The sequence below is a fragment of the Candida dubliniensis genome, chromosome 2 (assembly GCF_000026945.1).
Source record: "Candida dubliniensis CD36 chromosome 2, complete sequence".
NCBI classification, from domain to species: domain Eukaryota; kingdom Fungi; phylum Ascomycota; class Pichiomycetes; order Serinales; family Debaryomycetaceae; genus Candida; species Candida dubliniensis.
In genome coordinates this window covers 1,868,667-1,888,671 of record NC_012861.1, presented here as the reverse complement: position 1 = coordinate 1,888,671, position 20,005 = coordinate 1,868,667, and the positions used below count along the sequence as shown (strand labels likewise).

General features: G+C 33.3%; 6 protein-coding genes across 6 annotated transcripts; all 6 read left to right on the top strand. All coding sequences in view use genetic code 12, as the record gives it.

Annotated features, from left to right (window-relative positions):
* Positions 1-1,884: 1,884 nt before the first annotated feature.
* CD36_23280 (GPI-anchored protein of unknown function, putative) lies at positions 1,885-5,718 on the top strand (the record flags this gene model as incomplete). Its single annotated transcript, XM_002418757.1, has 1 exon — positions 1,885-5,718. One exon carries the CDS (start codon positions 1,885-1,887, stop codon positions 5,716-5,718), a length of 3,834 nt encoding a protein of 1,277 aa, XP_002418802.1.
* Positions 5,719-6,694: 976 nt separating this feature from the next.
* On the top strand, positions 6,695-7,447 carry CD36_23270 (conserved hypothetical protein; the record flags this gene model as incomplete). The annotated part of the gene is made up of 1 exon (XM_002418756.1): positions 6,695-7,447. One exon carries the CDS (start codon positions 6,695-6,697, stop codon positions 7,445-7,447), a length of 753 nt encoding a protein of 250 aa, XP_002418801.1.
* A 2,551-nt stretch (positions 7,448-9,998) lies between these two features.
* Positions 9,999-10,652, top strand: CD36_23260 (hypothetical transmembrane protein, conserved; the record flags this gene model as incomplete). Its single annotated transcript, XM_002418755.1, has 2 exons — positions 9,999-10,136; positions 10,290-10,652. The coding sequence occupies 2 exons, from the start codon at positions 9,999-10,001 to the stop codon at positions 10,650-10,652; spliced, it is 501 nt and encodes a 166-aa protein (XP_002418800.1).
* A 1,963-nt stretch (positions 10,653-12,615) lies between these two features.
* On the top strand, positions 12,616-15,027 carry CD36_23250 (acyltransferase, putative; the record flags this gene model as incomplete). The annotated part of the gene is made up of 1 exon (XM_002418754.1): positions 12,616-15,027. One exon carries the CDS (start codon positions 12,616-12,618, stop codon positions 15,025-15,027), a length of 2,412 nt encoding a protein of 803 aa, XP_002418799.1.
* Positions 15,028-15,792: 765 nt separating this feature from the next.
* On the top strand, positions 15,793-17,514 carry CD36_23240 (asparagine synthetase [glutamine-hydrolyzing], putative; the record flags this gene model as incomplete). The annotated part of the gene is made up of 1 exon (XM_002418753.1): positions 15,793-17,514. One exon carries the CDS (start codon positions 15,793-15,795, stop codon positions 17,512-17,514), a length of 1,722 nt encoding a protein of 573 aa, XP_002418798.1.
* A 796-nt stretch (positions 17,515-18,310) lies between these two features.
* CD36_23230 (hypothetical integral membrane protein, conserved) lies at positions 18,311-19,846 on the top strand (the record flags this gene model as incomplete). Its single annotated transcript, XM_002418752.1, has 1 exon — positions 18,311-19,846. The coding sequence occupies one exon, from the start codon at positions 18,311-18,313 to the stop codon at positions 19,844-19,846; it is 1,536 nt and encodes a 511-aa protein (XP_002418797.1).
* Between the last annotated feature and the right edge of the window lie 159 nt (positions 19,847-20,005).

The following is a 20,005-nucleotide window of genomic DNA, read 5'->3' as shown; positions in this document are numbered from 1 at the left end:
CTTTAAAAAAATTGTTCACCTACAATTTAAACTTTTTTTTTATTTTTACCCAACCCAATACCCCCGTATTGATTATTCTTGTTACTTTATTTCCAACAAATAGAGAACAAAATTTTATTCAGGGTTTTGTGTAATGCGGGTTTAGCTTTATCGCAACACCACAACCACAACTAATGGGAGCCATAATTTGACAAAAGCACAAGATGGTCAATTGTTGTTGTATGACTAATAATCAAACCATTGAATAAGAGACACTAAAAACTCGATATTTCTACTTTGTTAGCAGAAAAACAGTTGATGAAATTGTTATAGTATTGAAAAAAAAAAGACTTTGTGACCAAATTAACACCCTCAATTGCTGTTATGGTTTTGTTCTCTTTACTAAAATCAAAAATCGAGTGTAAATTATGGGGTTGAGTTCATAACCATATCTCAATCACATGTAGTTGTTGAGTACTTTAGTTCTTTAGTTCAGGCGTGTTTCTATTTTATACTTATTAAAGTTCTTCAGAACATGCTTTAATTACCTCAGTTTAAGCAAAAACCAATAAATGAAAAAAAAAAAAATGCATTGCAAAACCTAATCAAATTCTATAACTTTTTTTTTTTAGTTTATTCTATTTTAAACTTCCTTTCCCTTCCCACTTGATTCTTTTTTGAGATGAATGTTTAATTTTATAAGCTTTTATTCACTTTTTGTTGATTTAATGTTTTCGTTAGTTTTGATAAAAAAATTCTTAAAGAAAGTTTATTCAATATATTTTCTGTTGAAATTGATATTATTCCACTTATTTTCATTACAACTGCTGACTCATATCATCACTACAATCTCAAAACCAGTCGTCTGCATTGCAAAAATGTGCATTGAATATTCTGAAAGGATGCAACACTGAGCTACTCAAAAAATATAGAGATTCTTGTAATGTTGAGCGTACGAAAGGCTCTTTTATTTTAACATTTGGCAGCGGCATAATGCCCTAAAACTAATTGTCTAATATTATTATTTTTTTTGTTTTTTTTTTTTTTAGTTCTTGGCTTCATAAATTTTTTTCTACCACGACCCTTTTGCCTGAGAGAAAAAAAAAAAAGCTGCAAAAAATTTGTTAGCAAAAACGAACTAACCAACCTATCTCAAAATTCTCCTCTTTCTTGAACATTTATCCTAACCAAAAAAAAAAGTAATCATCTCTCTAATTATAGTAAATTGGGCCAGTACGTAAATGTACATTGTACTTTTTCTTTTTCTTGATCAATTATTTTTAGTCTCTTTTTTTTTTTTTTTGGGAATTAGGTTGCTGAATTTCAGTTCTAGATTGGTAAAAATGATTTCCTAATTTGAACCCTTTTGTGTTTATACAGAAGAAAAAATTGAAATAACTTAGAAGACATTTATGTGATCCGTAATTATCAACAAGCGGGAGTAGTATTGGTATAGATAGATGCAAATTAGGCAGGCATGCTTCAACATATTATCCCGTCTAAAGTTAATAAAACAATAGACGAAAACTAAAGAAGAAACAACAAGGTTGAAGTGCCACTAAACTTCTTTTTTTTTTACTTCTTTATATGCCACAATAATTGTTTTTTTTTATAACTGTACCAAACCTTATGCAATGAATAATGGAAGCAAAACCAACCGATTCAATAAGATTTTCTTTTTTTTTTTTTTATTTTATTTAGATGTTACTATCCTTTTGAAATATCTCTATATTTTTGTTTACCATATCCAGAGATTATAAATACAAGTATAAATATCCTATAAACTTTTATTTATTAATGATTTTCTATTCTTTATCTATAATACCTCATCAATTCCTGATTTTTGTTTCATAAATTTATTCATTAGGTGACAAATATTAAAGAAAGAAGAAAATATAATTGAAGATGTTATTGAAACAAATATTCTTGCCCTTTTTTGTATTATTCAATGCAATTAATGCTATTGACGTATACCAAAATCAAGTTACAAGAGGTACCATCAATCTCTCAATTGGTGACATCACCATTCATTCGGGTGCTTACTGGTCAATCATTGACAATGCTATTTCTGCTTTGGTTGGTACTTTAACAGTGCAACAAGATGCCGGGTTTTATATCACTGGACTTAATCCTCTTCTTGGATTACAAGTTGAATTACTAGGGGTTTTGAACTCAATCAAAAACGATGGTATTGTTAGTTTTAATGCGTTAAACAGTTTGGTTGGTCCAATTTATAACCTTGTTGGTCTCAGTTTCCAAAATAATGGTGAATTCTATTTGAGTGCCCTGGGGGTTGCTCCTCCAGTTTTCTCAATCACTGCTGCTGATTGGCATAACAATGGGTTATTGGTTCTTGCTCAAACCAAAAGAACATCAGCATTGGCTAATCTTGGTTTCCCTACTGGCTCCATTGAAAATCAAGGATCTATCTGTTTATTTGGTACCGCCTACCAACAGCTTACCTCAATTACTGGTAGCGGGTGTATTTCCGCCGATAGAGATTCAACAATTTATGTTTTCAGTTCACTTTTGCCAATCGCCACTACCCAAACATTATATTTAGCTGATAGTGCCTCATCAATTGTTATTCAACCTGTGACTTTGCCGGCCACATACACCATAAGAGGATTTGGGAATGGTAACAAGGTCGGTATTTCTCTTCCATTGCTTAGTGTTCCACTTCTTGGTCAACCAGCTTATTCATATGACTCGTCATCAGGGGTCCTTACTTTGAGAGGATTAGGCGTTGGATTGCTTTCCCAGAGATTCCAAATTGGTACTGGTTATAATCCAAGTTTGTTTGAAATTGTTACTGATGATGGTGCTGGTCTCCCAACTACTTTGCTAGGTTCAGTCAGATACAATGGACCTGTTCCAAATAGTGCAGTTCCAGCCTCATGTAACTGTAAATACGTGCCACCATCCCCTGGAACTGACGAATCATCATCAAGTCTTTCAAGTTCAACTAGTGAACAATCATCAAGCAGTGCTACTTCTGTATCTGCATCAGAAACCAGTGATACTTCATCTACTCAAGAATCATCATCGTCAAGTGAAGCATCTTCCACCCAAGAGCCATCCTCATCTACCCCAGAACCATCGTCATCAAGTGAGACATCTTCCACTCAACAGCCATCTTCATCAAGTGAGACATCCTCTACTCAAGAGTCATCTTCATCAGCTGAAGTCTCATCTTCCAGTGAATCATCTACTGAACCATCTTCATCAAGTGAAACATCCTCTACTCAAGAGTCTTCCTCGTCTAGCAAGGAATCATCATCCTCCACTGTGTCGTCAACTGAAGAGCCATCTTCATCAACTGAAGCCTCATCTTCCAGTGAATCGTCAACCGAACCATCTTCATCTACTGAGGCTTCTTCTTCTACTGAATCGTCAACCGAAGCTTCTTCTTCTACTGAGGGCCCTTCATCTTCCCAAGAATCGTCTTCAAGTGAGATATCATCTACAGAAGGTCCATCATCATCTACAGATTCTTCAACTGATATTACCTCAGCCACTTTAACTGATGATCAAAGTAGTTCTGGTACTGGTCAATCATCAACCGAAGATGAACCAATTGATTCTACTGAATCTGATACTTCAAGTGCAACTGATTCTAGTACTGCCACAGACACTAGTGCCACTAGCACCGATACTAATAGTGAATCTACAGATTCTTCAACCGCAACAGATACTGGTTCTACTGATACTAATACTGCTTCAAGTACGGAAACTAACTCTGGTGCTACTGAACCTTCAACTGATTCCAACACCGGAGCTACTGAATCTTCCACAGCTACTGATACCAATACTGGTGCTACTGATTCTTCAACTGTTTCTGAAACCGGTGCTACAGACTCTTCTAGTGCTACTGATAGCGATACTGCCACAAGCTCAGAAACTAACACTGGAGCTACTGAGTCTTCTACTGCCACCAATACCAATAGTAGCAATGACACTGATACCAACACAGGTGCTACTAATACAGACAATAATACTGCCTCAAACACGGAAACTAATACAGGTAGTACTGATACGAATACTGATACCAACACCGGTGCTACAAATACAAACACCGATACTAATACTGGTGGTACAAATACAAACACTGGAGCTACAAATACAAATACTGATTCCAACACTGGTGCTACAGGTACAAACACTGATTCCAACACTGGTGCTACAGGTACAAACACTGATTCCAACACTGGTGCTACAAATACAGGTGGTACAAATACAAACACTGATACCAACACTGGTGCTACAAATACAGGTGGTACAAATACAAACACTGATTCCAACACTGGTGCTACTAACACTAACACCAATACGAACACTGGTGCTACAGGTACAAACACTGATACCAACACTGGTGGTACAAATACAAACACTGGAGCTACAAATACAAATACTGATTCCAACACTGGAGCTACAGGTACAAACACTGATACTAACACTGGTGCTACAAATACAGGTGCTACAAATGCAAATACTGATTCCAACACTGGAGCTACAAATACAAATACTGATTCCAACACTGGTGCTACAGGTACAAACACTGCTTCCAACACTGGTGCTACTAACACTAACACTGATTCCAACACTGGTGCTACAAATACAGGTGCTACAAATGCAAATACTGATTCCAACACTGGTGCTACAGGTACAAACATTGATACTAACACTGGTGCTATAAATACAAACACCAATACCGGAGCTACAGGTACAAATACTGCTACTAATACTGGTGGTGTGACTACTACTAAGGATATTCCAAGTTCTACTTCCACAGATGAAGGTTCTAATAATGGTGGTGGATCCAATAATGGATCAGGTTCAGATAACGGTTCAGGCAGTGGCTCCAGCAATGGGTCAGGCTCGGGTTCCAATAATGGTTCAGGTAATGGTTCAGGTTCAGGGACAGGTAGTGGTGCCGGTAACGGGTCAGGTAATGGCACAGACAATGGATCGGGTAATGGATCAGGTTCTGGTTCAGACAATGGTTCCGGTTCTAGTAATGGATCAGGCTCAGGATCGGGAAGTGGTGCTGGTAATGGATCAGGTAGTGGTACCGGTAACGGGTCAGGTAATGGCACAGACAATGGATCGGGTAATGGATCTGGTTCTGGCTCAGACAATGGTTCCGGTTCTAGTAATGGATCAGGCTCAGGATCGGGAAGTGGTGCTGGTAATGGATCAGGTAGTAGTTCAGGCTCTGGTACTGACAATGGCACAGATAATGGTTCTGGCTCAGGCTCTGGAAATGGTTCTGGTTCCAACAATAGCAATGGTTCCGGATCAGGTTCTGGTAGTGGTTCTGGTAATGGTTCTGGCTCTGGAAGTGGTTCAGGTAATGGTACTGGCTCTGGCTCTGGCTCTGGCTCTGGCTCTGGCTCTGGAAGTGGTTCAGGTAATGGTACTGGCTCTGGCTCTGGCTCTGGCTCTGGCTCTGGAAGTGGTTCAGGTAATGGTTCTGGCTCTGGCTCTGGCTCTGGCTCTGGATCTGGAAGTGATTCTGGTTCTAACAATAACAATGGTTCAGGTTCAGGTTCTGGTAGTGGACAAGGTAATGGAATTATTACTTCATCAATTGGTCAACCAGGTTCTTCAACCTCCACTCATGGACCATCATCTTCCAATACAGCAACTATACCAGATCAAGCAAATTCAGGAAATCACATCAAATTCACATTATTCAATGGATTATTGATTGGATTAATTTCAATTGTTTTCATGTAAGAAGAATAAAAAAGAAAATGAAAAGGAATTGTTATTATCGATTTATATATTAATCCTTTCCTGCCCCTCCCATTCTGTTACCCCCTATTCTTTACCCACATTGACATATAATAAGGATCACTTGTTTGTTTTTATACAAACACATTTTAATTTTGCTTTTTGTTTACCTTTCTGATAATAAGAGAACTTATTACTACTACTAATTTGCTAATTTGTTTTAGAAGTCCCCTGTTTAATTCTTTCTATTTTATTACCCTTCACTATTTATTTTCGGTCTTAGTTCAGTTTTGAAAAAAATCTTTCTTTAAATACAATTATAAAGAAGAAAAGAATTGGCTAATTGATTATTTACTTACATATATATTTTATTTCGTATAAACGTTTTCTTTTGCTTTTGAATGTGTGTTTCTGATTTGTTTACCTGCTCTTGTATATTTGCGTCCAATAGTAACTGGTTATACAATGGCCATACATTGTATTTAACACAAAAAAGATGACCTCTGCTCTATTTAGTTAAATATACTTTGAGTTAAAACAAAGCCATGCTTTCAAATCTGCCCAGATTCTGTAGATATTTTTGATTGGTGGTGGTACATTATACACAGTTTTTTAAAATGTATCCCTTTCGACACTGACAAATTCACAGGTTATTGAAAGAACAAGTGAACAATAATGAAGAACTCTTTTTTTTTTCGGTCCTCTCGTTTGCAACTACGAAACAAAAATTGGGAAATCTTCCCACACACAACTTTTAACAATGATAATGGTCTGTTGGAGTATTTTGAAATAAAGGTAACAAAATTAAAATGTTGATTGTAATATCTCTCTTGCTTCCTATACCATAACATGAGCCGAATTTTTTAAGTTGGCTCTAACTTCCAAATTCTGTTTTCCTACGCGTCGGACAAAATATTTGGTGTAATTTCTTCACCAGTTTATTCCAAAACACATCACTTCTTTTTCTCCCCCATACCAAATGGACCAGAAAACAAGTGCTCCAGAACAGCCACTGCAGGCTCTTTTAGACCATCAGAGAGAAACTCAGAAATTGAGAATGCAAGTAAAGAAAGAAATTAAACTTGCCTGGGAACAGTGGAACGGTGGTACTAGTTTGAGCGATTATGAGGAAGTTTTGTTAATTGAATCAGGATTCAAAGGCTTTCCTGGGCTATATGAACACACCCAGGATGCTTCTATACCTTTCAAAACTTATCTTTACGATTGCTACTATATGAAAAAGTGTGATGTTGTAAACATCATACGATCTGCATTGCGACAAGCAATCTGTATGAGAACTCCTTACACGTTCTCTTCTCTAGAAGTTGTAATCGACTTGTACAAACAATTGAATATTCATAGAGCTACGACAATTATCTTCAACTACTTTGAAGAATTGATTGAAGACTACTTAAAAGACGACAGTATTGCTGCCATTGTGAACCATGTTGCTCGACACAAATCCGGTATCCCATATGAGTTGACTGGCTCAGATTTACAGTATTGCAAAACATTGGATTCGATGCTTGTTTTAGAATTTCAAAGTCTCTGCAAACACCCCATAATTGCTAAAAGGTATTGCTATTATATTGGTAAACAATATCAAAATGTAATGATTGACAAGAAGCCATTTAATTACGAAGCCTCATACTACGAAAGCAGATTAGATGATTACTATTTTGATGCTATTAATTCACAAGCACCACAATTAAGAAAAAGGAATGTTTATTGAATACTACAAATTACAGCTGCTGGGCCATTTTTATAGGTGGATTTGATATTTAGAACTGCTCGTAGCTATACATCAATACTTAAATTTTATACAAACAATACTACTAAATTAACATAGTTTGCTGAACCAAAGACTATTTGCAAAGACGAACTTGGATTTGAAGTAGTCGTTGCATCTTCAGTTTAGACTCCGTTTCATTCAGACTGATACAATGCAACGAACAATATCCTTGAACTTCCGCTGTCAACTACAATAACCCACCAAACCCTATTCTCTATAGCATAAATCTACAGTATTATGTATTTGCACAAGCAATGCCCGATTCTCATCTGTCTATCCAGATTTAGTATACTCTCTGGTCTCACTAGCTCTTGGCTGAGTTTTGTGTTTAGTAAGTTAGTTGTGCGTCCAGGATAAAACAAACAATTTCAACAAATCTTTTTCACTATAAATATGCCCCCAAAATTAGCATTTTTTTCTTCAAACTTATAATTTATTTAGTCAACAGTTTTCTTTTGGGGAGGATCTTGGACCAACAAACAGTTTCAACTTGGTTGCAATTTATTGTGGTCGGTTAGATATCCAAAAACTACCAAAAAAATCAACAACTACAATGATTGAAGAATTGAAGGTATGTTGAAAATATAGAGTTTAAGGAGATGAATAAGGGATATAAAACAAAAAACTTGCAACCAGGGATGCACAATTGGATAGAGTTTTTTTTTTGAAAATTTTAAGAAAGCATTGGATGATAACCAGTTGATGCTAAACAAGATTAATGAATTGAAAAAGGAAATACGAAGCAACCAACAAGATTTTGATATAGTATATTCGAAAATTGACTGACTTTTTGCATTTAAGGAAATTAAATCAATAAGAGAAGAACTATAACATGGATAATGAAAGAAATTATGGTGATGATCTGTAAATACCTACAAGCTGCAAGAAATTAAGTAGTTATTGAAATTTTTTATATCCATTTGTTCATGGGAAATTTATTGAATTTTTATACTACACATTTAAGAATTCAATTTGGTATAGATACAAATAACCAAAAAATAGACAACATGGCAAGGAGGTTGAAATACAACGAAGACACGTACATGTAACCACAACAAGAGGAATACTTCTAGAAAAAGGTAACTAATTATTATTATTCCTAAGAACGGGCCACCACCTTAATACACACATTATTCTGTTAAAAATAGAACAATGAATTAATAAGAAAAATATGTGAACTAGTCGGTTAATAAGATAGACGAGTGGAAAATTAGGAGGAAAATATATGAAGGCTTTCTTGCAAATACCAGTTGAGAAAATGCAATGTTGCATAAAGTTTTCTTACGAAGCGCACAACAGTTCTTTTTTGCAGACTTTTTTTTACATGCACATGGCTTTAAAAAGTATGCAACACACAATACTAATTACAACTGTGTCTACTCACTTCAATTGAAAATATTTTGAGTAAACTAATGTAAAACTAAATCTCTCATTAACCCATAGAGCTCATCTACCTAGCATAGAACTAACTTGATTCAGATTACTGAAAGTATTACCTTTCTTATTAGTAGGGTATAATGTAGCTGATTCTGACATCAAGTAATACTTTTAATGTATTAGCAACTTTTATTAGAATTCTACTTGTCAAATATTATACAACTAGTAGGTGCCTGATGACTAGTCTCTAGAGAAGATTTTATGACGTAATTCAGTCTTTCTCACACATTCAGAATCCTATCGGTAATGCAAATTATCTTAATCCACCAATGACATAGAATTGTTAGTTGCGTTTTTTACTAACTACTACCACCTATAGTTCATTGTGCAGTCAATATGTGTATAATACTTTTGCACTATCCAAGAGTAAGAATAATCAGTAAAATATTTTTAGGGCAACTCAATTGGGTTGCCCGTTCTTATATGGCAATAATATATAAATGACTTCTACATGTTATCCCTCAGGGCATAACATATAGACTTGCTAATTGTTTCAACAGATTTAGTACACCAGCAGCCATAAATATATATAGAGAATATCACCAAAACAGAATGTGTCTACCCGCAGATTGTGTGTATTTATCAGCTGCAACCTTCAACATGGAACACTCCCAGATTTGATCCTATAAACTTGAACGGGAGATATAACTAGTTTAAGCAAAAGCTAAAAATACCGCAACCTAGCCACTTAAATTAACTTGACTGTTCAATCTATAATCAATTCAACTACTCATCATCAACAATGTCACTTTTTCCAGCTCTCTTTAAAATACATAATTACGCGCTACCATATATATATGTATTTGCAAAATTAAGCTTTTTTTTTTTCTTTCTTTACTCCTTGTTCCACGTGTTGGATTTATAAAATATTTACAGTAATTATAATTTTTTTCCAACTCAGTTACTGTTTCAACAATTATGTATTAGAGTAAATTGTAAAATGTAGATTTCTTGGAGTTAAACTCCTTTACTATTTATATAGTAGTCCTTTTTCTAATTCCTTTTCAAAAATAAAGAAAATATATAACCAAAAAAAAAAAAAAACCTATCAATAATGAACAGAGGAACAATCCTAAATGATAACAAAGAAGAAGAGGAAATACCTAATAAATGGAGAATTTTCACCCATTGTTCTAAATTGTTTCAATTTCAAATAGTTTTAAAAAACCACGGATCAGTTGCTCGAGATCATGTACGTAAATTTCATGGGGGGGCGGTAAAAGTGTGGCATCAAAGCCTTTTCTTGTATTCCATGTTTTTGTTTTTGCTTTGTTCGATACATTTGTTATTGTTATATATCTGCTTGTTATACGTTAACAATAATACTAACATTTAATATTCCAAGATGGCAAATGAAAGAACATTTCTATCATGGATTAGAACTGCATTAGTATTTTTAACGTTTAGTATTGGATTTTTACAATTTTATCGTTTAGAGATAAAAGCCAACACCAATACATTAGGTGATTCCAATTTACTGAACATGATTCAAACTTTGGGTAAACCACTTGGAGCCATGTGTACCATATTGAGTGGATTGACCATTACATTTGGAACTATTCGATATTTTCAAGTTCAGGAACTATTGCTTGTTGATTATTATCCAGCTACCCGATTCACAATCATCATCTTGATACTAATCAATTTAAGCATACTTGTGGTGTTGTTTATTCTAAATATAGATATCTCTCTCTTTGTAATGCTGTAATGTGTTTATAAATATATTTTGGGAATGGTTTTGCAAATGGTGGTGTTTTTTTTTTTTCATGAGAGTTGATCGTACCAACAAGAAGTGACTAGGATAAAATGTACTGATTACTAAACCAGTCCCTCAAATGAAACCTTATCAGTCAGTAGCTGCAAAAAATCAAAACCCATTTATCAGCTATTTCTGTTGTGATAGTTTGTGTAATTATTATCAGTTTACTTCATAAAATCGTCCAACAAAAAAAAAAAAATGAGACAGTTTATATCCGAAACTTGCATGAAAATCAAATCAACAACCGAGCATATAATAATATCATAATTAATCAACTTGAAAGTATTTGAACAGAGATACCAATCTACAACTGTTGGCTCATTCAAACCGTGGGATAATTAAATTAAATTAACTTCGTGCATATGTCATTTGAAATAGTATTATGAACAGTAATTAAACGTTTGCTTGTAGATGTGGTGATATTATTGTTTCTTTTTTTAAAGAAAGCTGATTGCAATGATCCAAAGATATACATTTTATTGTACTGTTATTATCACCATATTAAAACAGGCAAGTGATTTATAACTAAAACATACATATATACTTGAAATCAATCAAATTTTAAATTGATTTGACAACGACAAGAAGACTTTTAATTGTGTTGTTTGTTGACTGCTACAAACAAAGAAAACTAGCCAATTCTACAACAATGTAACAGAAAATGATATATATAACAATTAGATTGCTTATGTATAAATACTTAGTACGGGGTTAAATGTTGAGGAAAATCACAAAGGGATGGTGATGGTAGTGATGGTAGTAGGAAGTAAACGAGAATGAGAACGGCGGAGAGGCGGAGAGACGGAGAGAGGCGGGGAAGAAATGGGGCATAGATGGGGAAAAAATGAGGGACAAAATTGAGGAGTACAACCAAAGAAAAGCAAACTAAAATAAATAGTAAAGCATCATCGGCATTTATAAAAATCCGAAAGAGATTATAAACATTGAGAGACAAGAGTGGTAGCTCCTGGTTAGTATACGTTGTTATATATAGAAACAATTTACTTAAATTGGAAATATTTAATTAAACTTGTTCGCCTCCTGCTCCTTGAATTCCTACACTTGGTCCAACTTCTCTTTTACACTTACCTCTAAAAAAAAACAATTATCATTACTATTTAGGTAAAAAGATCTTGAAAAATAACATATAACACCATTATATTCTTTTCTTTTCTTGGTATAAAAATGGTAAATTAATTTATTTTTTTTTGTTTGTTTAATTTGTTCTAAAGTCGCTTGAGAACTAAAACCATCACTACCTCCATCTACTTAGTCAATATCTCTTCATTGTATATTGTTCGTTTATATGAAGATCATATTTCTTCCATCTAAATCTCTTTCTATTTGATTTACATGTAGATGCTACAGATCGGTATTTGAAAATAAGAAAATTTTTAGCAGTATCAACAAACAAGTGTTCATGTGATAAAAACTATATAAAAAAGTAGAAGATTTGAAGACCTTTCCTTTTTCCATTTTTTCACTTTCTGTTGATTTAATGGAAATATTTCACAGTCAAAACTTAAATGAACTTGTGTGTTGGAGAAAACATTAAAGAAAAAGGAATTTGAAAAAAAAAAAAAAAATGTTTGAGTAAAGTAAATCAAATCTATATGAGTGTAGTGGTGGTGTTATTACCCAACAAAAATTTATTTCACTTTTTAGAATAGTTTTAGTTCTGATAAAAACAAAACAAAACTATAACAAGAGAATTTAAATTTTTTTTTTTTTTTTTTAATTAGCAAATTGAGATTTACTATATATATATATATACATTATCTACATATGAAGAATATATAAATAGCAATAACCATTTCTTCCTCATTTCCCCTTTTCTTTTTCTTCTTCTTCTTCTTGACTTCCCCTTATTGTCTCATCTCATACTTAAACACATTCCTACTATTCTCCCCCCATGTCAAATCAAGACATTTCCAACTCAGATTTCGATGTCAATATTCTTCATGATCCATTGATAGATCCCAATGTCGATTTGAAATTTCCTCTTCCAATTGACAAGGAAACTTATATCAATGTCGATGGTAATGTGAAAACTTTACATCAATCATTTAATCTTTTAAATCTGGCATTTAGATTAATTACTGGTGGGTCCAAATATGACAAGATTTATTCTGTTCCTGAGTATCGTTATTTCACCAATAAACATTCTGATGAATTTAGACAAAAATTCAAAAATTATATGAATAATAAATTGGAAAAAGATGACACCAAATTAGATGAAATAATTTATGATTTAATCAATCAAGAATTGAGTTTAAAATTAATTAAGGCTAATCAATTCAAAGAAAGATTCCAACAAGTGAAACAATATATGGTTGAATATTATAAACAGCAAAATGAAAAAAATTTACCTACTTTCCCATCTCATAATTTTATTCGATCAGCTTATGTCACAGTAATGACAATAATGCAAAAATTGTTCCCCAAGGGGATTTGGGTATCAAATCAAGATATGTCAGATTTGTATCAAAAATATCTTGATGATCCCATGTCAATTATTTTTTTACCGTCACACCAATCCCATTTGGACTACATAATTGTGCATTTGATTTGTGTTCGGTTCCAAATGGCCACTCCATCGGTAATTGCCGGAGAAAACTTGAATGTAGCTGTACTTGGAGGTCTTTTGAAAAACTTGGGGGCGATTTTCATTCCTCGTTCATTCAATAATGAAGCATACACCGAAAGAAATTTAAATAATGTTATTGAATTTATCTTGGTTAATAAAATTCCATTTGAAGTGTTTATTGAAGGTACTAGATCAAGAGATGGGAAATTATTATTGCCCAAATATGGTATTTTGAAATCATTATGTTCGATATATTTGAAACAACGTAATGAAGAGAAAAATTCTGATTTCAATTTATTGTTTCAACCAATTTCTGTCACTTATGAACGTGTTTATGAAAATGACGCGTTTTTAAAAGAATTAAAAGGTGATGACAAGACCCAAGAAAGTTTATTTGGAACTATATCGGTGGCAACAAGTGCTTTCTTTGTTAAGAAGGAAGATAAAGTCATTTATGATAAAAACGGGTGGAACGATAACAGTGAAAGAACGTTAACGGGGAAAATTTTCGTCAAATTGGGAGAAAGTTTTAAAATATCTGAATTTGTTGATGATCAAAATGAGGTTGATAGAGCTTTAAACGATGGAGTTAATTTAAAGAAATTAGGATTCAGAATTTTACATGAGATCAATAAAAACAGTTATATCCCCGAAGTTTCCATTGTTGGTACTACTATCCAAGCATACCAATATTTTTCTGGTAAAGATACTTTCCCCATTTCTGACTTGATCCCGGTCTTACGAAAAGTGGTTAGAACATTACTCAATGAAAATCAAGACAGTAGTGTCACCAATAGTAAAATATTGGAAGACATGGCAATCTGTAATGATTCTGAATTGACACAATTAATCAAACACCAAATTTTGTCATTTTTCAGATATATTAAAGTCAACCGGAAAACTGATTTCATCAAAATTGAATCTCCAATCGAATTATTATACTATAAGAATTTGACTATTCATTTGATTATTAAAAGATGTTTAGTAATGTTCATTTTGGATTTGTTAGACGGTTGTACCAATTGTAACCATCGAGTAATTGGAAAATTGTTCTATATTCTAATTGGGTTCCTTAAGAATGAGTTTTTATTTGATTATGATGAAAACCCAAGAAATGAATTATCATTTATATTGAATGATTTAGTCGATTTACAAGTTATTTCCAGAACAGAATCATCTGAATACCACCACGATTCATTATACAAGGTCATTGATCATGATTATGTTAAATTTTTCGCTAATTTGGCTGAACCATTCTTGGAATCCTACGTGGTTTTGATTTCTAATATATTGGAATTAACTAATAATTTGGCCAATGATTATTCTCGTAAACGGCAACAACAAACCCATAATAAGATCATTCTTGATGATGATGAATTGAAATACCCAACAACAAAAGGGTTATTGAAATTTATTATTGATCAATCAAGAAAGAAACAACTGTTTGTGTCTCTTGAATCAATCAATAAACAATATTTGGTCAGTGATTTATATTATTTGAATAATTTACAATTGATTAAAATCTTCAAAAATAAAGCTAAAACTAAAGCATTTGTTCAAATATTGAATATTCGGGATTTGAAAGTATTAAATCAATTTTTAGATCAAATATTACAAAAAAATACTCAGAAAAAGACGTTATTAACAAACGAAACCAATGTTAATTACATCATTGACATTGTTGATAAACATTTTGACAGAGACTATGATGATTTGAGATTACCAAGCAAACTTTAGTTGTTATTTAGACAGTTTTTTTTTTTTTTTTGTTATAAATTTATCATAGTAAAACAATACACAAAAGAATAAGTTAGCGTTGTAGATATGGTTGTTGTATTGGTCGGTGCTGGCATCCCGTTGCACGTGACCGGTATAGTACTTAATAGCCACGGTTAACAAAATTATATGCACAACTTTTTGATTGAGTCATATTTGTATCTATTACTCATTTCAATATGGAGAAAAGAAATGAACTCACTCATTGTTGTTGTTGTTGTTGTTGTTGCCCCGGTTTTGTTTCTTGCATTATGACTCCATTTTAAAAGGATAAGAAAACCATTATATATGTTACGACTGGTGATTTTTGAATGCTAAAATTTATTTTGACTCATCATCCATGATCTGGATTCTTTTTGACTCTACCTCTAATATTCTTTTAGCACTAATTCAGATGACTATTATTCAATTCTGTTTCTGTTTTAAGATGGGTTTTGCGGCGTTGAATTTCTTGGCTTTTACAAGTTGAGTTTTTTTTTTTGGGAGTTGAAAAATTTTCTACTATCTTTATTGTAGCACTCATCCATCTTAAATCTCTCTAGTAGTCAAATCGCACAGAAGTAGAAGAATACTACGGAATTAATTATATAATATATATGCAAATCGGTCAAACAAACCAACAAAAAAATTTTCTTGAAAAATTTGAAAAATAAATTTTCAGTCTTTCTTTTTCTTCTTTTTTTTTTATACAAATTATACTCATCCTAAGACTCATATTATACAACCATGTGTGGTATTTTCGCAGCTTATAGACAACCAGAGGTTGAAGATTTCAAAAGCAAAGCTTTACAATATTCCAAATTAATTAGACACAGAGGTCCAGATTGGTCAGGAAATGTTGTTCAAAACAGCACCATATTATGTCATGAGAGATTAGCTATTGTTGGTTTGGATTCTGGTGCTCAACCTATTGTTTCACCAGATGGTAACTTTACTTTAGCCGTTAATGGGGAAATCTATAACCATATTCAATTAAGAGAACAATTTCCAGATTACAAATTCAAATCCTTGAGTGATTGTGAACCAATCATTCCACTTTTCACAAAATACGACATTGATGCCCCCAAACATTTAGATGGTATGTTTGCTTGGGTTTTATACGACAAGAAAAACGATAGAATAGTTGCTGCTAGAGATCCAATTGGTATCACCACTTTATACATGGGTAAATCTTCTAAATCCCCTAAAACAAGATATTTTGCCAGTGAATTGAAATGTTTAATTGAAGAATGTGACGAAATTTTTGCCTTCCCACCAGGTCATGTTTATGATTCCAACACCGATGAAATAACAAGATATTTCCAACCATCTTGGTGGGATGCATCCAAAGTTCCCGAACAACATGTTGATTACAAGAAAGTTAGAGAAACTTTAGAATTGGCCGTGAGAAAGAGATTAATGGCTGAAGTTCCTTATGGGGTTTTATTATCTGGTGGGTTGGACTCATCATTAATTGCTTCTATTGCCTCTAGAGAAACCAAGAAAGCTGCACAAGCTTCATTCAACCCAGAAGGTATCGATGCCAACAAGGAATTGTCTGGTGTTGATGACAAAGGTTCATTGCATTCCACTGGGGTGTTCAACCAATTGCATTCATTTGCTATTGGATTACCTGGCGCTCCTGATTTATTGGCCGCCGAAAAAGTCGCACATTTCATTGGTACCATCCACCACTCTCATACTTTCACTTTAGAAGAAGGTCTTGATGCCTTGGATGATGTTATCTACCATTTGGAAACCTATGATGTCACCACCATTAGAGCATCAACGCCAATGTACTTATTATCAAGAAAAATCAAAGCCCAAGGGGTTAAAATGGTTCTTTCTGGTGAAGGTTCCGATGAGATCTTTGGGGGATACTTGTATTTTGCCAATGCTCCAAGTGCCAAAGAATTCCATGAAGAATGTGTCAAGAGAGTCAAGAACTTGCATTATGCCGATTGTCTTAGAGCCAACAAATCTACCATGGCTTGGGGATTGGAAGCCAGAGTTCCATTCTTGGATAAACAATTCTTGGAAGTTTGTATGAACATCAACCCAGAAGATAAATTGATTCAACCAGGTAAAATTGAAAAATACATTTTAAGAAAAGCATTTGATACCAGTGATGAACCAGATGTCAAACCTTATTTGCCAGAAGAAATTCTTTGGAGACAAAAGGAACAATTTTCCGATGGGGTTGGTTATTCATGGATTGATGGATTAAAAGATACTGCTGAAAAAATGGTCAGTGACGAAGAATTTGCTCATCCAAAACCAGAATGGGGTGATGATATTCCAACTACTAAAGAAGCTTACTGGTATAGATGTAAGTTTGATAGAATGTTCAACGGTTCCAAAGCTGCTGCATCTACTGTTATGAGATGGATTCCAAAAGCTGAATGGGGTTGTCATGCCGATCCGTCAGGAAGATACGCTACTACTCATGATCATAAAGTTATCCAATAGATAATGTTTCTTCCGTTTCTTTGTGGCTGTCTTTTTTTTTTTTTTTTCAGTCAGTAGTATATAGTTTTCACTGTAATTTTCTTACTATATTAATATATATTTTGTAATTAGAGAGAGATACCTCATGATTGGTTTTGTAGTTAAGAATTTATTTACAAATGCATAAGTGCATCATATGTTAACAGGACAACTAGCTCAGCTTTTATTATCTATTAAAAAACTAGACGTCAGTACAAAAGCCAAGAGGAATCAATCAGTTATTTCAAATAGACATTGACCTCCAACATCCTCAAAACTATAAGACAGAGTTTTTGGGATCTGGATTTAATCTAATTCTGAAATCATCTGCCGGGGAATAAATCATTACGTAATAATGAATCACCAAGATATAAACCAGAAACTGAGATCACCGTCAATTAATTCTTGCTCAACATCCACGACTACATCAAAAGTTTAGCATCTCATTTCTTTAACCTATTATAGACTAACAGGAATGGCCAATCTAACTGCCAAAAATGGGTCGTTCTACACCTTCTCATTAACTATTAAATACTCTATGCAATTGATGTCCTACCTCCCTCCTTTGTAACTACAATTAATAAATACCTATCACAAGATTTCGTAACAGAGAGCAACATCGCCAACAGAAAAAGCGGGACCACAAAACAAACCACAAACAAAAAAATGTTTGGTAAAAACTTCGCCTATTTTTTCTTTTCTTTCTTAAACATAACGTTAAATACCCTCCCTCCCTACTCTTTTCTGTCAAAAAATTTTCAACTTTTTATCTACAACCATGCTTTTAAAGCAATTTATAGTTTTTATATCAATAGTAACATCATTTACCTTTGCACTCACTAGTAATCCGACCGTTTTAGGCTATGAAAAAGGTGCTATTTGTGGTCCAATTTCACAGAGAAAAGGCAAAGGTTATATTAAAGTTGACGGTAGCAAATTACCTCAAGATTTTAAATTACCTACCCTAATATTCCATTACACTGATCTTTTGAATTTCACCAATTTACCTAATGTTGAGAAATATTTTGATGATTATGCCAAGCATGAAATATCAGATTCTTTATTTGACGAGAATAACAGTAAATTCAATTTAAAAGTTGCTTCTGATTTCAAAATTGATGATGCTAAATTGTACAATGGGTATACTGATGCCAACAAAAATGTGGAATACATTGTATATGATACTGGTATTTATTGTGTTTATATTGGCAAACTTGAGGATAAAAAGATTCATGTTCCCGTTGTTTTCAAAAATTCTTATGGTAACTTGACCTATATCGAGTACACTGTATACTCACAAATGAAATATGTTATAGTGTTAGCCACAGGTTTATTCATATACCTTTTGAATTACATCTTGAAGTTTAAAGTGGGTAGAGATTTTAAAGATTTGGATTCAGTTTCCGTTATTTCCAAAGCTGTTATATTTTTAGTGTTATTGCCATTTATTCTTGTCAATTCTTATATCTGGATTGGGGCATTTTTGGAAAATAATTTCTTTGATTCTAGTAAAGACGCAATGTTGATGAATTTGGCTAAACAAGGGGCACAGTTTTTGTCAATTGCTTTTAATACTTATACAATATGTATTCTATTATTATTTTCCATGGGGTATGGAGTCATATATTACCATAATGGGAATTCACACCGATACAGATTATTCCCTCATCAGACTTTTGTCAGAATAGTTGGTTTCTTCGTTACGAACTTGGTAGTCATCTACATCTATTTGTTATTACTCAATGGAGCAAAATCAGATACACCGTTTTTAACAGGATTTGAACAGCTTGAACCGCCATCTTCAGGAAGTGCAATATTGAATCTCTTTGCTGGATTAACAGGGTTATTTTCCATCACTTGGTTTATTTTAATTGTTTACTTTTACTTTAGAACTAAAAAGACAATTTCTCTTTTCCCTCCAGATCCAAATGACGAAGATTCAACCCAAAGAGTGGTTTTAGCGTTCAAAAGATCAATTTTCATAATTTTGGTATTGCCAATAATCGTTATGTTTATCGCTGGGTTTATCATCGCTTCAAAAGTTGTCAGTGGTATAACAGATTCCTTACCAGACTTCCCATCAGGTGATACTGCCAATTATGATTCCGTCATACAAATACTAGCATTGGAAAAAAGTATGCAAGTTGCAGTTCTGCCAATGTTATTATCTAATTGGATTTACTTTTTTGCCGCAGTTATAGGGCTTTTTTTCATTTGGATAAAAGATAACAATGGTCTAATCATTGATCGAAATGTGGATGATCCAATTGAAAATGCCGATGTTTCACAATTCAACATTAGCGATGAAGATTAGTTGTCAAGGCATTCCTTTCCTCTGGTTTGAAGTGTTTATTTATTTAGACATACATATACAGGTACACAAATACCTACATAAAATACACACTCATACATACATATACACACACACATATATATATATATATATATATAAGTACATACACATAAACCAATA